General features: G+C 34.8%; 3 protein-coding genes across 4 annotated transcripts; 1 reads left to right on the forward strand and 2 right to left on the reverse strand.

Moving 5' to 3' along the window:
- Nucleotides 1-770: 770 nt before the first annotated feature.
- Nucleotides 771-1,196, reverse strand: LOC126728894 (serine/threonine-protein phosphatase 7 long form homolog). The gene has a single exon (XM_050434647.1). It carries the CDS (start codon nucleotides 1,194-1,196, stop codon nucleotides 771-773), a length of 426 nt encoding a protein of 141 aa, XP_050290604.1.
- Nucleotides 1,197-1,470: 274 nt separating this feature from the next.
- On the reverse strand, nucleotides 1,471-8,435 carry LOC126728895 (zinc finger BED domain-containing protein RICESLEEPER 2-like). The gene is made up of 5 exons (XM_050434649.1): nucleotides 8,198-8,435; nucleotides 6,384-6,454; nucleotides 4,021-6,190; nucleotides 3,647-3,707; nucleotides 1,471-1,576 (listed from the first exon to the last, which is right to left on the reverse strand). The coding sequence occupies exons 1-5, from the start codon at nucleotides 8,433-8,435 to the stop codon at nucleotides 1,471-1,473; spliced, it is 2,646 nt and encodes an 881-aa protein (XP_050290606.1).
- A 960-nt stretch (nucleotides 8,436-9,395) lies between these two features.
- Nucleotides 9,396-22,039, forward strand: LOC126727552 (uncharacterized). Of its 2 annotated transcripts, XM_050433267.1 has the most exons (14): nucleotides 9,397-10,002; nucleotides 11,719-12,033; nucleotides 12,820-12,999; nucleotides 13,428-13,563; nucleotides 14,540-14,874; nucleotides 15,590-15,719; nucleotides 16,953-17,081; nucleotides 17,242-17,286; nucleotides 18,014-18,093; nucleotides 18,937-19,033; nucleotides 19,139-19,228; nucleotides 20,217-20,270; nucleotides 21,466-21,531; nucleotides 21,658-22,039. In XM_050433267.1, the coding sequence occupies exons 1-14, from the start codon at nucleotides 9,569-9,571 to the stop codon at nucleotides 21,808-21,810; spliced, it is 2,244 nt and encodes a 747-aa protein (XP_050289224.1). In that variant the 5' UTR covers nucleotides 9,397-9,568; the 3' UTR covers nucleotides 21,811-22,039. The 2 variants fall into 2 exon arrangements, 1 of the variants encoding a protein (XP_050289224.1); XR_007656272.1 differs by lacking the exons at nucleotides 20,217-20,270; nucleotides 21,466-21,531; nucleotides 21,658-22,039 and having other exon boundaries at nucleotides 9,396-10,002; nucleotides 18,942-19,033.
- The last annotated feature ends 592 nt before the right edge of the window (nucleotides 22,040-22,631 follow it).

Consider the following 22,631-nt stretch of genomic DNA (forward strand, 5'->3'; position numbering starts at 1 on the left):
CATTTCCCAACTTTGTTTAAATTTGTTCATACTTTGTCACCCACCAACACACAAATAGCCACAGGGACAAATATATACACAAAAGCACGTACTCATTTCCCAACTGTAACTTCATATATTATATATATATATATATATATTTTTTTTTCGTCTTGGTTTTCCTAATCCATCAACAGTACATAATATGCTGAACCAAACCCAACTATTAAAGCCATGAAAGGTATAGAACCTATCAACAATTAAGTTTCCAATGACCCGTATAGAACAAAACACCCACGTTCATGAAAATCCCCAATTTCGCATGCAAACCCACATTCTAATCCTCCAACTTTTGTATTTCATTAGAGACCATGACATTTTTCAATGAGATGTATAAAACCTGTCGACAAAATGCATACACAAGGGCCCATTAACCAGTTCTGACATTTGCACCCACAATCATGAAATCCCCAAATTGCCAAGCATGCATTATCAGCCCTAGATTTTTAGTTTTCAACAAAATCTAATGTACTTTTTGCAACTACAAAGTATTAAACAGGCAAACAACATTCATACTACCTAACCCATTAAGCATTTCAAAGCCAAACACCCAATTTCATCATAATCTACATAGACAATGAAGTTTGAAATTGAGAACAAAACGTAGAGAATAATGCACCACCATGTGTAATTTTAAAGACAATAAAGGTTAAAAGAGTCTTATTGCATAAAATCTTCGAAGAATTTGTGCGGGAAATTGTCGATTCTAGCCAGGCCAATGCTGCACTACCCTAGCTATACTGTTTCACATTGCTGATTGGGTTGAGGAACTGTAGAGGCATGAGTGAGACCCGATTTGCCGACTTGTCCATGAACAACAGGGCCCCTATCCAAACAAGTAGGTGGTAGTGGGCATGTCGTTGCACTACTTCATCACCGGCATCTGCAGCTGAGGGAGCGGCAAACCGTGCATCAAACCACTTGTATCTTATCCTCACCCCAACAAGGATAGACATGTTGGGTATCGAGGGCGGAGGTTGATGGCCCAACAACTCTCGGCGCAACAGACACCAGTTCATGTCTGTCTTCCCAGTGACAGGCAACCTATCCATCGGAATCCCTAACATCACCTCTATATCTTGCAAAGTGATACCCATTTCTCCATGGGGTAAGTGGAACGTGTGCATCTCCGAACACCACCGCTTGACCAAGGCCATGATTAAGGTGTGGTCGACCTCCATATCAAGAACCTTGAATAACTTGGTGAAACCTGCTGCATCTGTTTACTGTGTGATACGTGGGTCTAGCCCACCCCATGGCAGTACACATTTGCGACGTCGAACCTTTACGACGCCAGGCACCTCCTGCACACGGATGAGCATTGTGTTAGGTAGTGCACACGAGGTAATTATAAAACGACTATGTATTAATAATACAACCACATACCTCGTCGTCGGCGTGCCTCCAAAGCGGAATTGACCAATGATCCGCCTACCCACTCAACTGGGTATCATCGTCGAGTCCAGTATCCACTCTATCCAGTGCCTGCATATCTGACATGATGGCAAATAAATTGTTAGCAATTATTGAGGATTCACTATATGACAAGATATAATTACAATAGAAAATCATGTATTCTAAGCATGTGATCCAATGTAATGTGAAATGTGATAAACATCTTCACAATTAATTATTTTATGTTTTAAAATATATGACAACTATACCCGTGACTGATCTACATTAACACAAACTTGATTAATATGCGTCAATTCATGACTACAAAAACAACATGACATATAGAACTAGAAAGGATTAATGATTATTATTAATTATTACTACAATAATATGTGAATGTGATACCAATTTTGACATGCACGACTCATACAAGGAAGAAGCCAATAATGGTGCTGGCCAAGCTTATTTTTTATGAGTTTAAGTTTGCCATTTTCAGTCAAAGTTGGAGTCTTACTTTTAGTATATTAAGGAAGAGTATGAGAGTCTGTGTGTGAATACAAAAACAACTCAGATTTTGCTATCAAAATATTGAGTATTCGGTTATAGGAGGCATGTGTGCCTAAAGTGTTTCCTATTTTTCTTCTTTGTTGGCTTGGCACTGGTAGAATGGTATTGTTCATGGTGCTATGAAAAATCACCAATTCTCCCCTTTTCTTATCTTGTTTCAACCTGATAAGCCAAAAACGAATTGAACCCTTGTGATAAATTAACCAATTAATTTAGCCAAGTGAATTGATTAAGTTAATTAACATGCAAACGCGTGGTAGCACAAACAAATCACCAATAAACTAAGTATGCAGCGGAAAATAAATTTGACACAGTGATTTGTTTACAAATGGGAAAAACCAACACGGCAAAAACCCCACCGAGTGATTTTAAGGTCACCATTTCCGAAATTCCACTATTATCACAACAAGCGGTTACAAGTAAAGGAATCCCATCATTCCCCTTTTTTTTCTTTTTTTTGAAGGCGAAGAATTTAATCATTCATTGATATGTAAAGAGTCATGGTACAAAGCATCCACCGTAGGCGGTGGTGTATCTTCAACCCAATACATATCATCAAGTAAACTCCTAGCATGTTTCGCTTAGGCCTGTCCACGGGTCGGGTCGGTTCGGGTTTGGGCCTAAACCGAACTCGACCCGTTTGAATCGGGTGAATGAATTTTAGACCCGTATCCGACCGAATAGTCGGGTCGGATCCGATACTTCGGGTCACCGGATGGACGGGTCGGAGCTGTCGGTTAGGCGGGTTGGGCCATTAATATGGGCCCAATTTTTGAACTTATATGAAATTTTTGTAGGTAAAATTTTATCAGCCCTTTTAGCCCACTTTTAGCCCAAATTAAGGAGTTGGCAGTTTTAAAAATTATTTGGGTGTCACAATTTTTGAACTTTCCATATAAAACAGATTGGGCCTCCGTTTTCCCTAATTTTTTTTTAAAAAATGGGGCTTTTAACTAAACTAAAATTAAGCAACATCACTTCTAAATATATTGGGCCTTCAAAACAAAATCTTCCTGGAAAAATAACCTCACCAAAGGTCACAAAATAAGCCAATTTCTACCACCTGTTAAAGTATTAAATATCTTGGACAAAATACTCCACAACAACACAAAATAAACCTATTTTTACAACATCAGTTCAGCCTCCACACATGGACCACAAAAACTAAATAGCCACATTGACTACAAATTAAACAGCCACATTGACTACAAATTGACTAAACAGCCTCCACACATGTAACACAAAATCCTATTTTCACCACCTGTGACTTGTTAAACAGCCACATTGACTACCCAAAAATCACCGCAACAAATAACCTGGACAAAATAGCAAAACAATACACAAAACGTGTATTTCCATTCCAACAACCACACAACAAGTGATTAATTATAAGGCAGTAAAATCAATGTTTCCACAAGGTAGTAAATCATAAGGCAGCAACCTTGCTGGCTATACAATGTTCCCAGCAATATAATTAATTACAAATTATAAAATACCACAGGTATTTCCAAAAACAAAATAGCTTTTCCCAAACATTAAATGACAAATTCTCAAGCTTATAACTAATAGAAAAGAAAACCTATATGATTCCTAGGATTTCTTTCCTATAAGCATTAAGACTAGTATTGTTAGTAAAGCAATTTACAAAAAAGCTTCCAAAATGTTCCCAAAAGGTTCTGCCTCCTTCACAAAATAAGTGATTCCGCCTACAAAAGACAAAAAAATATTTAACAAATAATACATTACTATCAAATACAAGACCAAATATAAAGGGCAGCAAGCCAGCAAGCTTATAACAGTAAGAGGCCAAAGGCTACATACCAACTCAGTTATCAATCTTCAACACTAATTATGGGTCATTTGCCTAAGCTAGAACCCAATTTGGAGCTGGTACTTGCTGATGCACTTGATGATGACTGTTGATTTAAAACTAGAAAAGAAAAGGAAATAAATAAAACATATTAAATTTTGTTTGAACATGAGACATAGACTATAGGTTCTAGAATTTAAACATATTACCTAAATCATGAAATTCCTCCTCCAATGCCTCAACCTCATCCCTTGATTGGCGATGAGAAATTGGTACCGTGGCTTGAAGCCAATTTTGTGCACATACAAGGTTTTGAACCATGAGAGGAGAGAGAGAACTTCGAAATGGATCAACAATGCAGCCTCCGGTGCTGAATGCTGACTCAGATGCAACAGTCGAAACTGGTACAGCCAGCACATCCTTAGCCACTTTGGACAACATTGGGTACCTACTAGAATTGTCCTTCCACCACCCCAACACCTCAAAATTCCCATCCCTTCTACAATCACAATTTTCAGCTAAATACTTGTCAACCTCATTACTACAACCTATAGATTGCTCAGCTTCTAAGAAAAGCTCATACCTAGAGTGAACCATCACATATGGATCACTTGCATCACCTACCACCATTGGTGTCCTCTCACCCCCACTTGGTTCTTCCACATTTGGGGAATTAATAGAACAGAAAAAAGTATACAACTTCATCAAAAGAGCTTTCACCTTATCAACCATCACACTCCCCACTTCAATCCCATATATTTCAGAAAAAGAGAACTTCAAAAACCTCAATTTTTTTCGTGGATCAAGAACAACAGCCACATACAAAAGAGGATTAATCTTATCACCTTCCCCCCAGTACTTCTCAAATTTAGTTTGCATGTTTGTGGCTGTGTTTTTCAAGAGGGTGTTTTGGGATTTAACTAAATGAGAAATACTCTCCTGAATAACAAAGATTTCATCAAAAAAGGCATTTGAGGTCACATACAAAGAGCCAGAAAACTTCTTTGTTGCATTGTAAAAAAGCCTCAAGAAAGTCACAAATGCCCTACAATTTTGGAAATCACTCATACAAGGAGATCCCAAACCACCACTATCTTCCTTGCTCCTAAAATATGACAAATAACCATCATCTTCAAAGTCCATCCTAAGGAATACTTTCTCGAATTTTTCAGCAGTTTCTAACATAAGGTAAGTTGAGTTCCACCTAGTAGGTACATCTAAACAAAGAAGACTCTTGGACTCCGTACCTAACCTCTCCATAAAATTCCTAAAGGTTTGATTTCTATTAGGCGAGGATTTCACATACCTCACAGCTTCACGCACCCTAGCAACAGATGCATCAATTTCTTTCAAACCCTCCCCAACAATTAGATTTAGGATATGGGCACAACACCTCATGTGCATTAACTCATTTTCTAAAACTGTCCCATTCCAATCTTTTGTTACCCTTTGTAAAAATTTAACTGTGGTTAAATTGGAACTAGCATTATCCACTGTCAAAGTGAATATGCCATCAATACCCCACTCACGCAAAGACATCTCAATCTTTCTACCTATAGTCTCTCCCTTATGATCTTCAACTTGACAAAAATTTAAAATTCTTTTATACAACTTCCAAGTATCATCAATAAAGTGACATGTGAAACACATATAATTCAAATTTTGTAGAGAAGTCCATGTGTCCGTAGTAAGACACACCCTACAACCCTTCAAGGATTTCCTTAGCTTCTCTCTCTCACTATTATAAATTCCAATTACATCTCTAGCCACAGTTTGTCGAGATGGAATATCTTTTACACGAAGCTTAGGTTGTAACGTAGTTACATATTTCTTAAACCCATAACCCTCAACACACCTAAAAGGCAACTCATGAATTATTATCATTTCAGCTAGTGCCTTTCTAGAAGCCTCAACAGAAAAAGTTGTTGACACAAGTTTGAACCCTTCATCTCCATCATTTTTGGGTTCAAAAGCCAAGGTTTTCTGCCCTTTATCTTCTCTATTAGGGTTCTTAGGACAGATTGTCACATGAGCTAATAAATTACTAGTACCACAACTCTTACTATCAACCAGATATGATTTTTTACAATAATTACATACAGCCATAGTGACACACTCATCTACCTTTACTTTTTCAAAATGATTCCAAGCTAAAGACTTTTTCCTACCACTACCAGTACCAGTCTTACTCACTACACTAGGTGGAACTAGGGGCAACTCACCATCAGTAGCTTCAGCTTGGGTTGCAGCAGCAGCCTCTTGGGTGGCAATGGCAGTAGCACCATCTGCTTGGGTGGCAGCAGCACCATCCGCTTGGGTGGCAGTAGCACCATCCGCTTGTGTAGAAACAAAGGGAGCATTAGTGGAGGAATCCATGACCTAAAAAATCAAACATAGAAATTAGCAAACTAACAATTAATAATAATAATCAAACAAACCAAAAAGGAAAATCTTTGATACTTGAATCTAGATAACAGCATTCTACATAAAACTCTAACAAAAAAAAAAAAAAAAAAAAAAGAACAAAATCCCAACTTTTAACACAAAACACAAAGGGAAACAAAAATCATACCTTAAAGAAACTAGGGGTGTTGGAGTTATGAATTTGAAGACTGAAAACCCCACTTGGATAACTTTCAATTCCTGAGTAAAATTAAAATAGGAACAGAATTAATCAAACAAATAATCAAAGAACAAAAAACTTGGGAGTTTATTTGATTTTTAATAGTATAAATTTTACTAAATAATAAAAGCTGAAACATTGAACACATCCACAGCAGCTTAAGTTACATGCATCAACTCTACGTCTCTAACAAAAAAAGAACAAAATCCCAACTTTGAACACAAAAAACAAAGGGAAACAAAAATCATACCTTAAAAAACCGTGGGTGTTAATTTCAAGTTTGAAGACACTGAAAACCCCACATGTACAACTTTCAATTCCTGAATAAAATTTAAATAGGAACAAAATTAATCAAACAACTTAAGTTACTGAACAAAGAACAAAAGTAAATGGTTAAGGTTTCCACTATTCCTAGTTAGGGTTTCAAATTATAAAACTTAGGGTTTATTTGATTTTAACAGTAGATTTTCATAACATATATAATCAATGAGAACTGAAAAAAAGAGAGATGAGAAAAGGAGAACACATACCCTAGGTTCAACCCATATAATCGGCGGCAGGGAGAGGAATGGCTGGTGGTGGTGGCGGCGGCGGCGGCTAGGTGTGAAGAACTTGTAGTGAGAAGCTAGGGTTTGGACCTTGGAGTAGAGAGAGGCTAAGTGAGAACTGAGAGTTTGAGAGTGTGGTTTGTTCATTGGTGAGAAGACCGAAGATGCAAGCTTTTAAAGGGTGGAGATTGAAGACTGATGAAGATTTGAGTCTTGAGATTTCGTATGAAATTGGTGAAGGCCTGAAGGGACTGTAGAGATTAGAGAGTGAGAGGCAGAGAGCATTCGTGTGAGACTAGGGGATTTGGTGAAGTGATTCCAGGTTTTGAGGATTTGAGATTGAGAATCTGAGATAGAGAAAGAGAGAGATGCAGAGAACGTTACTTTGAGTCTTTGAGAGTGAGAGGATCTGTATGAGATTGCGATTAGAGAGAGAGAGAGTAACTGAGGTAGTGAGGTCTGAAGCCGTGCCCGTGAATATGGTGAGAGAGTGATTAGGTGAAGAATGAAGAGAGATTGAGGCCCTTTGATCACTTGATCAGTAGATCTTGATTCGGTGAAGGGTGAAGATTGAACTCTGAATAGTGAGAGAGAGTGTTGGGATATGAGATTATATCAGGCCGTTGATCACTTCATCTTTAATTGTGACCATTAGATTTTGATATTAATTTAATTTTAACCGTTGATTTTGAAATCTCTGACTTACTGTGCTGTCATTGTTGTGTAGAAGCTGTACTGCTGTAGCCTGTAGAGTAGATTGCACATTAATATTTATAACCGTTGATCAACAGCTCTTTCTTAATTAAAAAAAAAAAAAAAAATTTAAATGGTTGGATTTAAAATTGGGAAATTGTGCCCAGAAGCCTTCAGCACGTTACCCACTCCAAACTCCACTACCCAGAGTCCCAGACGACGTGACTTGTAGCTGACTGCCTGACTGAAATTGAGTGGTAACAGTAATTTATTATTTTATTTTATCAAATATTCGGTCGGGTCGGGTTATTCGGATTTTTTAATGTGTAACCCGAAACCCGAACCGATTATTCGGTTCCTCTTAAAACAACAACCGTATCCGACCCGTATATGCACTCGGATTCACCCGTGGGCCTTCGGATCGGGTGGATACGGTTGGGCGGGTCGGATTACACGGGTCGCTGGACAGCCCTAGTTTCGCTAATGAGTGAGCCACCATATTTCCACATCTTTTCACCTAACTGAAGGACAGAACCTGCATTCCTCTAAGGTTGCATTTGATGTCATCATAGATAAGGCCAAGCAAGGATCTATTCTCTGCAAAATCTGACAGGGCTCTAATGACATTCAAGCTATCTCCTTTAATGATCAGCCTAGAGAATCCTGCTTCCTTGGAGAATTCGATAGCTTTTCGACATGCCATAGCCTTGGCCTCTTCGCTGCTATGCACATAAGGACCCTTAGGTGACATTCCCACCATAACCTCACCATTTGTGTTCCTAATAATTGCTCCAAATCCCGAACATTGCAAGTCTGAGAAAACAGCAGCATCAAATTAAAGTTCAATTTATACTCCTCTGAAGGTGGAGCTTGCCGTACGTGTCTGCCTTGATTTTCAAATTGCTTTATCCACTTATAAATTAGATTCTCAAAATAAAAATTATATATATATAAAATAAAAACATGTTTTTTTTTTTTTTTTTTTTGCTAAAAAAAAAAGCCTCATCGCACGCGCGAAGAGCTTGTGATGAGGCTAGTATACATAACCTAGTTGAGTTTGTAAAATTATATCTATAAGTCCACTTTATTGATTTTTTTATTGTTTAATGCGTTATGACATGGTAATTTAAAGATAAGAAAACCTAAAGAATAAAAAGAAAAAGAAAAAAAAGAATGCACTTCTTTATCAGTTTATGTACCTCCAAGACTCCTATCATATCAAAAGACTACTTTATATTGTGAAATCTTGATTTTGAATTGGCGTGAAATCATATTTTTGAAACATAATTTTAGTTAAAATTATACTATTTCACCATTTTTCAATTTTAACTAAAATTGTGCTTTCAAAACACGATTAAAAACATGATATTAAAATAAGTGTGTACGGAATGTGTAATGACAAATTTATAAACAATATTTTCCCCATAATTTTACACACAATGACAAAATTGAATAACTATTCTAACAAACACAGCAATAAACTTATAAATTGGATTAGAACCAGAAGTTCATATATTTCTAGAAATTTATAATGTTCAGGCTGCCAAACTGTACTCTTTTTTTTTTTTTTTTTTTTTGATGCCAAACTGTACTTTAATACTACTTAACCATACAAGCCAAAGATGAGAGAGAGAAAATAAAAATAAAAATAAATTTGATTGGTAGAAAGGTTTGCTATAGCCAATTTTCCCCCCACCCATAGACACAAAATATTCCTTATCCGAAAAAGAAATTCCACTTAACAACGTTATACTCTTTAGCCGTTAATTAACCATGCTTCTTAGTTCTCAAAAACTTGTAGCCACAGCTTTGCCACCCCCACCATTCTCAGAAAGATTTCCTTCTTCTTCTTCTTCTTCTTGAATTCTCAACTGGGTTTGGTGGTTGGTTCTGATGTCAGTTTCTCTGCAAGTTCTCACTAGCCTCTGCGCTGTCTCAGTCTCACACCGTTCATTAACGAAGCCTCACTCTAGTTCTATCAGAATTCGATGTTCCTCTCTCACTGGGTTTCAAGAAATGTCCACAGAGCCACCCATGGAGTCCAGAACTGACGATGTTATCGAAATGACACCAACAAAGAAGAAGAAGAAGAAAAAGAGGGACTTTGTACCAAAACAAGATGACCCAGAAGAAGAAAAACAACAACAACAACAACAAGAGGAGGAGGAAGAAGAAGAAGGAGTTTCTATTTCGAGAATAAAAGTGCCGAGGCAGAAGTACATCCCGGTTTCAAAGGCTGAGTTGTTAGACTCTATTGTTTTGAAGATGTTTCAGTCTCAGCAAGATGATGGTGATGGTGATACCCAACAGTTTCTTCTTCTCTCATCGTAAGCCCCCAAATTTTTTTTTCCTTTTCTTTAATAGTATTGTACAGGGTTTGTGAGTGTATGTGTGTTTAAGAGAGATTTCTGCTTTGTGTAGCTGATTGTGGTGCATATTTGGTCAATCAAAGATAAAAGAACATGAATTGAATAGAACTTTTCTGCAATTTCAAATACAGCCCTTTTCTAACTGACAGAATATGCACGTATGTATGGATGTAAACAAGGATTCACACAAAACAATATAAGAGAGCTATTTAGAATGAATAGATTATCTGTGTTTTTGCTTAGCAGAAGATATTGTGTATCTTTTTGTTTTTTATTCTTGATTGGTGGAGTTGAGAAATGCGATAAATTACCGATTATCTCAAAATTTTAAACTATTAAAAAATAATAAATTTAATTATTTAAACAGTATTCTAACACTCTCCCAACTTTTTAAATGGGAGATAGAATGGAGACAGAGTTCAAACTCAAGATTAGCGGCTTTGATACCATGATAAAATACAACTTATCCCAAAAGTTAAGCTATTAGGAAAGGCTGAGATTTATCATTTAATTATTATTCTAAAAAATTAGACAGAAAAGGACTGTATAGGGAGAAGATCATCTGAACTATCTAGAGCACTGTGCATGAGATATAAGAAGCCTCTGTTCATGACAATTAAGCACAACAAACTGCCTGATACCTTGACACTCATAGCCAGGAGAAGCAACAACTAACTACTTGACTAATGCTTAAAATATCAATAAAACCCGTTTATTGTCTTATTTCTTTTACAAAACGATTCTTTCTCATGCTGGAGTTCATTGCTTTCATAAGAGTCCTGATACCTTTATCTCTTTTGCTTGTTTCAGTTTTCTCTAATTAAAATTTTGAGAATGCCTCCTCACTCACTCTTATTCTAGTGGGGAGATCATTTTTCTGAAGTTTCTAACCCCTTTTAGGTGGCTCTTCCGTGTCTAGAAACAATCTCAACCTTTTGCTTAGAATCAGCTTTAAAAATCCCGCTTATTGGTGAAAGCCCCATTGCCAGGGTTGTTTTGAACCAACTCTGATGAACTAAGCTTTGCTCTTAGCTAAATGGATTAAGGCCTGTGAATAGGCCGAATTCCCAGTCTTCCAGTGTTTGTAAAGACCCTTTTATTTCTCCTAATTATTACATATTAAGTAGTTGCTCTGAAGATTTCTCCTCAAAAATTCCACTTTCTGCACACGGTAGATCACATCACCAAGCTTCCAGTGATTATGAGCCATTCAAATTTTTATTCCCTGCTCCCACTTGTATGGCAATGCAGCAGCTGCTTTTCCTATCCATATATGAAACTATACATTGTTATCCTGATCTTGCTCCATGCCAATTTATGCCAAAGATTCTCCCCCATGTTTTCCTCCATAGCTTGCTCAAAACATTTAACTGAAAAGTTTTCTTTATTTTCGGGACTCCATGCTCTCTCATCCTCGGTACCCTACCAATCAGTGTGAGGGTGTTCTTTTCACCAGATTCCATACATTCTGTACATTTTCACAATATGCAGAGCCTCTCCAAACACCAGTTGTGCTTTCTTATTTATGTAGATTTCCTTTCACCATGTATATCCAGGAGTTCAAATACTTGGCCAACAATCAAATTAGAAGCGTCTTTCTGCTTGAACATAAATTTTGTGGTCATTTTGTGTCTATATAAATGCAAAATTTTTCATATTTTTATGTAACTGCAGGTGCTTGGACACCATTCTTCATGCTGAACACAAAAGCATTTTAGAAGAAATGCGCACTGATTATTCCTATTCTCGTTCCATAGAAAAAGAAGAAACAATTAATGATGGTTCAGCTACTTCCGACACAGAAGTTGCTGATGAGGAGGAGACAGAGTCTACTGGGGATGGCATTAATGGAATTGGGAGCATGGAGGGATATAAGGAGGAAGAGATCAAAATTGATAAGGCTATTTCTTTCATCCACAGTCTGGACTTGAGAAATTTCTTGGGCTCTTCAGACAAATCTGTCAAGAAATATTCTGATAGTGGGTCCAGGTTTGTCACAAATTGTCTTGAAGACATTAGACCATTTTCTAGTTGACTTGAAATAAGTTCTTTTATGAATTGGGTACTAATTTGCAGTTGCTGCATAAGCTGGAGTCTTTATTTATTTATTTATTTTATGGTAATGGCCAAATAAAGGAGATAATTTTAAAGCAATAAAGGCCAGGGTAAGGGGCCGTGAGGGCTTTGAAAACCTTTTATGTGGCAGATATCCTCAGTGTCTCAACTCTTAAATTTTAAAATGATGCAACATGGCCTACAGGTAATTTGAGTGTAAAATGTTCAAATCTACATGAAAGATCCAAGAAATAACTTGTTAGCTTGAATAAGAACATTGATACTGCATGTCAATAAAGAAGGGAAGGCCTGCAAGATATATGGCAACCTATAGAATGTGTGTGTGTGTGTGTGCATGCGAGCGCACGTGCATCAGCAGATTTATCAACATAAGGAGGAAGAAAATATTTCAAATTGATATATTATTTGTATAAGAGTTTTTGTCGTTCCAGGAAAGTGAATGAATCATTTTAAAGAGATTACAACAATAATTCTATGTGGAAAGTGATATTTACAATAAGTCTGATTTGATTTTTGTTTATTCATAGTATGTTTATTTTGTTGAAACTTTTTTGTGAGAATATATGAAGGCTTCCTAGATGTTAGATGGTTGTATGATGTATTGTTTTTTTATATTAAGGTAAACATATATGATATTTTACTTGTTGTTCAGCTTCATCCCTTAGGTATATTGAACTTATAGTGCAAATTTGTTCACAGAGTTGCTGTTGCTACTCGTTTCCAGCGTGCTTTTATGCAACTTCTTCATAATGCTCAGTTTGAAGAATTATCAGCTAGGGATTTGATGTTGACATCTGCACTTAACACAGATTATCTCCTTACTTTGCCAATATATGTTGATTGGAAGAGAGCGTCTGAGTCCAAAGCAATAATATTCAGGTGATGTTATATTTTCTTGAATATGGTGCTTTTGTCTTCATTATACAAGAAATGTGAACAAGCCAAATCATGAAATATGGTAAAGCTGTTATTTTATGAATTATATACCATAAGAGTATATAGTTCATAATTGCAATCTAATAATTAAATCCAGGAAACACTAAGACATAATACATATTATAATGATTGCATTAAGTCCTGAGTTGATGACCAACATTTTAACTAGAACTATACTGAGAAATGCCCAGGGTACTTCCTTATGGTAAATACCTTGTGGTATCTGAGCTACCTAACAAATCCATTTTTAGCTGATGAAATTGGCTAGATTTGGGTACTATTGCTAGAATCCAATCACTTCACTTTTGTGCGCTGGACTTACCGTTGCTAGAATTCTACAAAATCTAACATGTCATCAATTTTCCTTGCAGGCGGGGTTATGCAACTGAGAGGCAGAAGGGCCTCCTAATTGTTGAAAAACTGGATTACATACAATCCAAACTTCTGCGAGGAATTTTTTTCATTATATCAAAACCGTTAGGGAAACTTGGAACCTGGATAAATGAGGTAACTCTTTTTTTCTTTCTTTTTAACTTTAGTTTCCTCCATTATGAGGCAGTCTCATGGTTAAACTTTTTGATGGTTCTTGAATATGTAAATCTCATAGATAATACATTAATTTGGCATTTATCTGGCATGAAAAGATAAAATTAGAAACTGGCATTTATACACATTTACATGTACCAACATACTCATATGGATACATATGTGCAATTTGGTTGTTAACAAGGAATGAGCTTTTAAAATGCTGTCACTGTTTTCTGCTTCCCTGGTCCGTGAAACTTCCCAGTGCTACCTATTTCAATCTTTTTCTCCTTTTAACTCTTCTATTCACATATAGAACTTTTTCAGGGATGAATACTGACCTTTTTTATAACTTGGTTGAATGTTTATCAGTAGAATTTCCATAGATTTGGCAGGCACTTTTTATGTCTCTACTTGAAGCCATAGTACTTTGGTTACTTATCTTAGCTAATTATATTATATGGCTTTGCATGTTTATACTGTCTGTCATAATTTTCTATTGACCTATCCGTAGAATTTCCATAGATTGGGCAAAACTCTTTTAGGTCGCTGCATGAAACCATATTACTTTGGTTGCTTATGTAAGGTAATTATATGTCTTTGCATGATTACAGCACCTGTCATAATTTTATATTGACCTGACTTGGAAAACCGTATAATTCAAATGTTAATTGCATCTGATAAATGTGACTGCATAATGAACCGCATGGCTTGTTAGTAGTTTCAAACGAGTTTGGTATGATAAGCACTAAATGTCTGAAACTAATTCTGATGACTCAGAATGATCTTCCTAAGGTCTTTTACATTGAAAAGGAACTGTAGGTTCTTTCCAATTGATATTAATTTCTGCTTTGATGCAATTAAAATTTTTAGTTTCTTAAAAACATTCATTTTGTGTTCTTTTCAATCATTGTCCATATTAGTTTTGATGGATGTTATCTCTTCTGCTGTAGAACAGGCTTTGAGAACTGCTAGTCAGACAGAAGAAGTTCAAGAGTGGACAAAGAGAACAAAGCTTTGGCTTAAAGAGCTCTCGGTTTTTCAGCAATTATTTCTCAATAATCAACATGCTTCTGATGATCTGCTAGGAGTGGATCAATTATCAGATACAGACCTTCCTATTTGGCTGGCAGCGCAGAGGGCGGTAAGTCGTTATGAAGGGATTTTGTCACCAGTTGGTCCTCGTGGAAGGCTCTTGAGGAAACTGCTTTCATGGAGTGGACTAATTCCACCCACACCTGAAACACCGCATGAGCTTGATAGTGACAGTAATGCTCCTGAACTTTACAAGAGGTTGGCACCAGTTAAATCCCTTTCTCCTCATAATGTGGCTGTAGTGGTCTATTTTTTATTTTATTTTTAATTATTTGAAATCATTTTGGCCTCTCATTTGCTGCTTTTCATCCTGTTAAGGAGAATAACCTATCCAAATATTGGGTTCCTTAAAATAAACAAAGAATTAACATAAGTGTTGCAGTTTAAAATTAGAGTCTTATGCCTTAATTAAACTTGGTTTCTTTCACTAGATAAAGATATTTTCATGTAAATTGCTGCATTTACAGACCAAAAAAAAAACAAATGGAAGTTCTATTTCTGTTAGAGTGCCTATCTCTTAAGGAGGTTCCGTATTTAACTCCTTGCTCACGCTACCATTGGTGGGGTAGGGTCTAGGATTCTCTCAGAGTTCAGAGAATAAAATTATTTTGTAGTTTCTAGAATTTCATTTTTGGATTGATTTAAGAAAATTAAACTGTCAATACTTATTTTTGCTGAACTAATAGTACAGATATGAGTGCACTTCAAAAGTTGGCATTTCCATGCAAAGACAGAGAGCTAGAAAGTTAAGAATTTTGTTGGACCAAAAATTAGTTGGGATCTGAAGCTCTTTTGTAATTGCATATTCATGTCATGTTAGCATTTTGTTTTCTGAAGTTTCTTTTTAATCAGATGCTATTTAAGTGAAAAGCAACCTTTGAAAGACCAAGTAACAAAAGAATTGTTCACCCAGGCCCATTTTCTTATCAAGGATATCACTTAATGATATATGGAGACCTGCTACAAGGAAATACTGTGGAAATGATCTTTGGAAGATTTTTAAAACTTCTATTTCTATTCTTCTCTCTCAGTCAATTCTCCAGGTATTCCCCATATCTCTCCTGTTCTAGTTCTATCGAAAATGTTGTCTCTAATGTTGTTTGTCATGGATAATCCACTTAAGAGATCAAGACTATACCTTTTGCCCATTTTTGGTAATCAATCTTCTGTATATACTAAAATAAAAATGAAAAGAAAGACAGAATGCTTCAAAATATTAAAATGTCTTTGAGAGAGAAATAAGGATTCAGAATAAAGGACAATGGATGGGATGGTGATTGTTCTAAAAAGAATGAAAATTATAAGGTGGAATTTGTAAGATAAAGGAAAAGAGGAAAACAGTTTTAAGCACAAGACAAGACCCATTCACATAAGAAAAAGTGGTAAATACAAAATTTAGAAAGCATTATTATTGATATTGGGTAACTTTAAGTAGTTCCAAAAATAAAGTATGCTTCTTCTTATTTTATTTATTATATTGGGTCCGTTTGGATAGAACTTATTTTGCTGAAATTGAAAACTAAAAACACTATAGTAAAATAATTTTTAAATGTGTAAATAATGCCGTGGAACCCATTTTTAATGAAAAAGTTGTTGAAAAGTGAAGTTTGTGGGTCCCATGAACAGTTCTGTTCACGGGACCCACTAATGTGCTGAAAAGTAAAAAATTTTGGCTACTGTTCATGCACAGTGCATAAATAGTAGCTGTTTCAGCTAAATTTTGTCTTTGAAATGCATGGGGAAAAAAAAAAAAAAAAGAAAAGAAAGGAGCAAAACGCAAACGCCATATAAGTCCTATCCAAACAAATACATTATATAACAAATAAATTATTTCAGAGTTGCGTGAGCTAAGTAATCACAGATGAACGGTAGAGTTCTAAAGAAATCACTTTATTCTTCTCATTGAAGAGTGATCCAATCCAAGTATTATAGTGCTGCTTAGGGTTTCCATTGTCACTATACTCATAACTATATCTGCCTTTTTTTAATTATGAACTTATATGTCTCCATCTTTTTATTTCTATCACTTAGACTTTACACTTACTATCTATCATTTATATAGATACAGTTAAAATTTGCAGGTTAGTCCTTATTCCTAATTTTAGGGACAGCAATGATTGAGGTCTCACCACAATTTTTCCTTCTCATGTCATTTTAGTCCAATATTAACATTTGCTTTGCCATGTATGTACTTTTACTCAAATTATGATCCCTTCTTCTAGGGATTGCCAATATGAATTAGCAATTTATGTGCTAATAGCTGGTGCCTTTTCTAGGAGCCAGCATTCCAAGAATTGATTTTACTTTATACTGAGGAAGATGGCAATAATGATGCTGAAAATAAAGCTGAGGTTCCACCATTGCAGTTAAAGATCTTTGAAAGGATTCCTATTCCGGATTTACCAGTAAATACTTCTGAGACTGCAATGTCTATCAAATTTCCAATATTTTAGGCTCGTCTCATGTGATTTCCTGTGCTTTTTTACCATTTTTCATAGTTATTTCTTTTGTAATTTCAAAATGTTTGCCTGTGAATTTTCACATTGTTGTCAAATTTGTTTGTAGGTCATCTTCCCCCACAAAAAGCTATCTTTCCGTATCATAGACACGGTATGAATGGATGGACGAGTCTTCATTACATGTTTAGAAGTTTTTATAATTAAATTCCACGAAAAATATGTGTAAAAAATTTTTGAAGCTGCATGCAGTGCTTGTAACATTTTCCTTTGAATCCTTGACATGATGATAGCTATCTATTGGAAGGCCATATATATATATATATATATATATATATATATATCAATTAAGTAACTAGTATCATCAAAATTTGCTAGAATGGGTTTTGTTTTAATCTATGTTTATATGTATAAATTATTATCAATATAGAATAAACTGTTAAGCAATGAGTGCTCTGCTGAGCGCTGAGAAGCCTGAACGGCCTGAAAACAAATGGAAAATAAGGCTGACAAAGCTATGTAAAATTTGATGGTAAGAACTAGTACATCTACGCCACCCTACTCCTTCACTACCTTAGCCAAGAACTATGGCTAAGATTTGCTGTAAGATGCATCTGAGTTGATCATATTCATTGAAGTGTTTTTATATTTCAAAAAAGGTGTTCAACATACTATATAGGATATAATAATAGTGGGTAGTGGGTGTTGGACCAAAGAATCTACCTGGTTAATACATACCCGGTTAAGCCATGCACATCAATTAGTCATACCTGTAATGCAAATTTTGATAATGTTTTTATAAAATAGTAATGAGATAATTCTATTGAACAAAAGTATGTTTCCAATCTCTAGCCTCATGTCCAGGAATTGTGAACTTGTAGGTACGCTTGGATGCTGCCACAATTGTGGGACTTTTGGCATTCTTCATAAACTACAAATTTGAAAACATCTCATCTTCTCCGTATGTATTTCTTAGATATTGTGAAATTGCACTTGGAATTTTACTAACATGGCAGCAAATAGTATATTGCAGATAGAAAGTCTAATTGATTCTTATATTAACTTCTCATGGAATACTTATCAATTCTTAAGGTATCAATTGTCATAAGAGGCTAACAAGCTTAGGCATAAGGATTACTTGCTAGACACTGCTTTTAACATTTGTCTCTCACCAATGGTCATCTTCTTTAACAATTGATTCTTATATATATATATATATATATATATTTTAATTACTTTAAAACATTAAAAGTGATCATATTGATCACATATATCATGCTGTGATCATTCACCTCTAACATGTGCTTTGAATTGAACTTATTGCAGTTATCTGATCTTTTCTTTATTGTTATTTACACATGCACTTGGTTTCCTTTGCTTTTTCTAATCATTACTTCTAAGGGATTTAGAAGACAATATTGTTTTCCCAGAGTACTGAAACATTATATTCGAGAGAAGTCTACACACAATGCTTATCTCATAACTGGACCTCGTCTATAGTGACCCTGGCAAAAGTGCAAGGAGGATTATTAGCAAAAGAACACTGGGATATATTTAATTTTTTTTTCCCAACAATATTTTCTGTAGAGCAGGGTTCCTAAATAATGATATTGTTTCCATTCTCCTATGTTATATCCTTTTTTATTGACTAGTTTGGTTCTTTAATGAAGTGAAAATCTATTTATGAAAATTTGTACCATTGTCATTCCGTTGATTCCTTTTAGTTTATATGTAATAATTTCTTCTGTTTTCAATTTTCTTTGAGAAATTTCTGGTATAATTTTGTTTTTACATTTTATGTCAGATCAGCAGTAATTCTTGATGTGGTTGCTATAAGTGCTCTTATAATTTATGTGACTCGCGTAGCTCTGGGTTACAAGCAGACATGGGATAGGTATCAAGTGAGTCAATTCAATACATCGTATGTTGTCTTGAAGATGATTATGATCTAAATCTTTTCAATTTAAGTTATATAAATAATGTTCTAAAAGAAGCCTTTGTTGCAGTTATTGGTCAACAAGACCCTTTATGAGAAAACCTTAGCAAGTGGCTTTGGCTCAGTGCACTTTCTTCTAGATGCTTCTGAACAGCAGCAAGTAAGAAGTATTTTAGTTTTATTAATTTATTTTTGAAACTTGTACAGCATTTATTTGCTAAAAAATTTTTGGGGCTAGAGTATGTTATAACATTGCAAGGTTCTAAATCAGTTGTCTTTTAGCACTGATGTTTATCATATCATCTCAGATTGCAATTATTTGATTACCATCTATTACAACACTGTCATTTTCTAAAGCCTTACTAGGCCACCTGCTATTTTCTCAGGCCTTCATTTCAGCATCTAGCTGACTTAAAGTTTGCTAGTGGTGACTGATACCAACTAAATACTTAGTCCTATTTAGCCATGTAAAGGGATATTCCTTCCTTTATACGGCAATGCAGAATGGTTGATTTTATAAAATGTTAAAAATATGACTGGCTTTATGTGGTCTAGTTGAGAAGACTAGTAAAGTAACTCATAATTGTAATCGTGATGAGTAACATTTAGTTATTTAATTTTAAAGAAGCATTAGTGTCTAACAGAGTACCAAACACAAGCAAAGTACCTGCCTTAGTATGACTAATGTGAAAAATATTTTGATGAAGATAGGACAAATATTGATGTAGGACAAAACTAGAGGGTCAATTTTTTATATTTTTTAATTTAATTTCCAGATTTTTAGGTTTTTGGAATATTTTCTTGTTCTTTGGTATTATAGGGCTTTTTTTAGTCAAAATGGTGTCCTTTGTTTAGGAATGTCTAAATTTCTGGTTAAGTTCTATGGCCCCTATGAAAAGGCTTTTTCAATGTAGAAGTTCTTTTGAGATTACTTAAAATTTTTTAGTATATTCTTTCCTTTTTGGACTTCAGAAACTCTCTCTAAATTTAAGTTTTTGCACCTTGTTAGAATGAGATTAAGCCTTTTAACATTTTCCATTCTACACTCTACATGAACAAAGTTTGTCTCCTCTGTGCTTCTAGTTTACCTATTGATGATTATGCAACATTTAAGAATAACTATTCTTTTCCCCTTGCATTATATGCAGTACAAGGAAGCCATTTTGGCCTATGCAATCCTGCTCAAAGCAGAGAATGGCCAGGTTTTCCCTCCCTATCTCAATTTCATGTTTCTACTATATCCTATATGATCAGGAAGCTTTATCAGAGTTTGTAAACCTACTTTTTTTTGTGCATAGTAAAGTAAAATCATCTTTGACTATATGCTTCATTAATGGCATACACCACTCTTGTAGCGGCTACTTGCACACATTTCATTGTTTATGCAGGGTAATTGGTTGTTTCATATTTCAATTATTTCATGACAATGCAGAATAGATTTATTTAAAAATTTTAGTTTGATCATAGATGAAAGGGAAAACATATTGGCAACGGTGAATAATTTAGTTGCTCAACAATTTATATATGTTTCAAGTTACTATTGGAGGTCAAAGTGTTCAAATGACATATGTAATGAATAATATATTTAAAGTGGAAATATATCATGTAAAACTAGTAAACTAAAACTAAACAGTTTACATTTACTAAAATTGTAAAGAGTGCCAGTCCTAATGACTTCTCAAGAAAAAAGGTCCTAGTTGAATGATTCCTAAAAAAGTGTTACAAATTACCTATGAATGATGTTAGAGATATTACAAATTTTACTTTATATGTAACCTTACAAGTAAAGAAGTTATTTAGACATTTATTTATTGTTTAATTGAAGTGGCAGCAATCATATTCATTGTCACATCATTCCTTTTTTTTTTTTTTTTTTTGGTAGTAAATCAATAGTAACATTAGCATTTTCCATTACCTATTCTATATGCATAAATATCAAGGATAATTATGGGAGAAGGCATATTAGGCAGGAATTAAAATAGTTTTTTTTCTTGTTTGATCAGAAAAATAAGATTAAAAAAAAAATCAATTAAATAGTGCAAAAATCTTTTTTAACAGATTGAGGTCTTTGTACTGGTACTGGAAACCTAGAAGCAAGCTTTCCATTTAAATCCTACATGGTTATGGCCAACATGTTCGTAAATTTTTTTCAGTTTGTAATTAAAGCTAGTAGTCTGAACTATAAGACTTTTAAATGATACTAACTCATACAAAAAAGTTGTTGACTCCAAACCCATATTTTTATTAAAAACCATCATTCTGATTTCTGACATTTTTAGGTTATTTGGTTTAACAAAAATCTATGCCTATTCTGAAGTCCATAGGGTGAATTTACTGCCAGTGTTTTACAGCTTTGTTTCGGTCACGTAGATCACCCAGAAAATGTGCTAAATGCAGGTCACTTGTCGCCGAAGAGTTGGGGACAAATGTGAGAGATTCATGTATGATGCATTTAAAATAAAGGTAACAAAATGAGTTCATTATGGCCATCCAGCAATGCTGACTATATGTATTCTTTGATCCATAAACATGACAAGTAACAAAAACCAAGAAAGATTATATGCATTTTGTGATAATTGAGTTTTGCAGGTTGAAATGCCAATTGACAAGGCAATTAATACATTGTTGAGGCTGGGCTTAGTAACTGAAACTCCTATTGATGGAAGCAACAGACTGCAGGCTGTTCCATGTCCAAAGGCATGTGAGGCGCTCAAAGAACTTTGGAATAGTTTGATCAAATAAGTTTGATTCTTCATATGTAGGATCCATTTTTACCGTAGCTGTCAAATATCAAATTTTGGTGAAATATAATAGAATATGGTGTTATACTTCTCTTTCTTCTTTTTTTTTGGGAGGTGGCGGAAGGGTGTTAAAAGTCATGTAAATTTTGAAGTTCTTTCTATAGGGGTATCAGAAGGAGTAAATTGCTTCCGAATGAACTACATCAATAGTAGAAAGGTTTTGATGGTTACATCTTTATTATATAATTTGTACCTTATAATGAAAACCCAATGTAGGGTTAGGTTTTGACCCATTATGCAGCCACTGGTATTAAATCAGTGTTGGAGTTGAATCTCCATGTTCATTAGAGTTGAGTTGAAGGGATTAACATGTGTGTGAGTTGAAGTTCCATGTGGAGAAAAAGTAAATAAGTTGAGAAATTAATACAATAAAGTTGAATCCAGACCCATAAACTTAATTTTTCGAGGACTACTTTCTAAATTCTCAATCCCAATAAGAGTTTTCTACATTCTTCAAATTTTACACTTAAAAACTATCTCTAAAAAAAAGTTGAAATTAAGATTTAATAAGTGTGAATGCATTATTATGTTAATGATCTTAAATTTTCAAAATGGATAAATCTTAGTTGGGAGTATATTATAATGATTATGATATGTAAGGCAACCATTCAGATCTTCTTTTCTTTTAGTCAAGTGTGAGGGAAAGTGGAAGAATCAATTAATATCTTAAAGCTAAAAAGTAGCATTTATTGTTACAACACAGTTATATATTGCGCCACTTCAGTGTAGCATTTCAATCTATTCCAATCTATTTCGATCCAA

This window comes from Quercus robur, chromosome 5 (assembly GCF_932294415.1).
Source record: "Quercus robur chromosome 5, dhQueRobu3.1, whole genome shotgun sequence".
NCBI classification, from domain to species: domain Eukaryota; kingdom Viridiplantae; phylum Streptophyta; class Magnoliopsida; order Fagales; family Fagaceae; genus Quercus; species Quercus robur.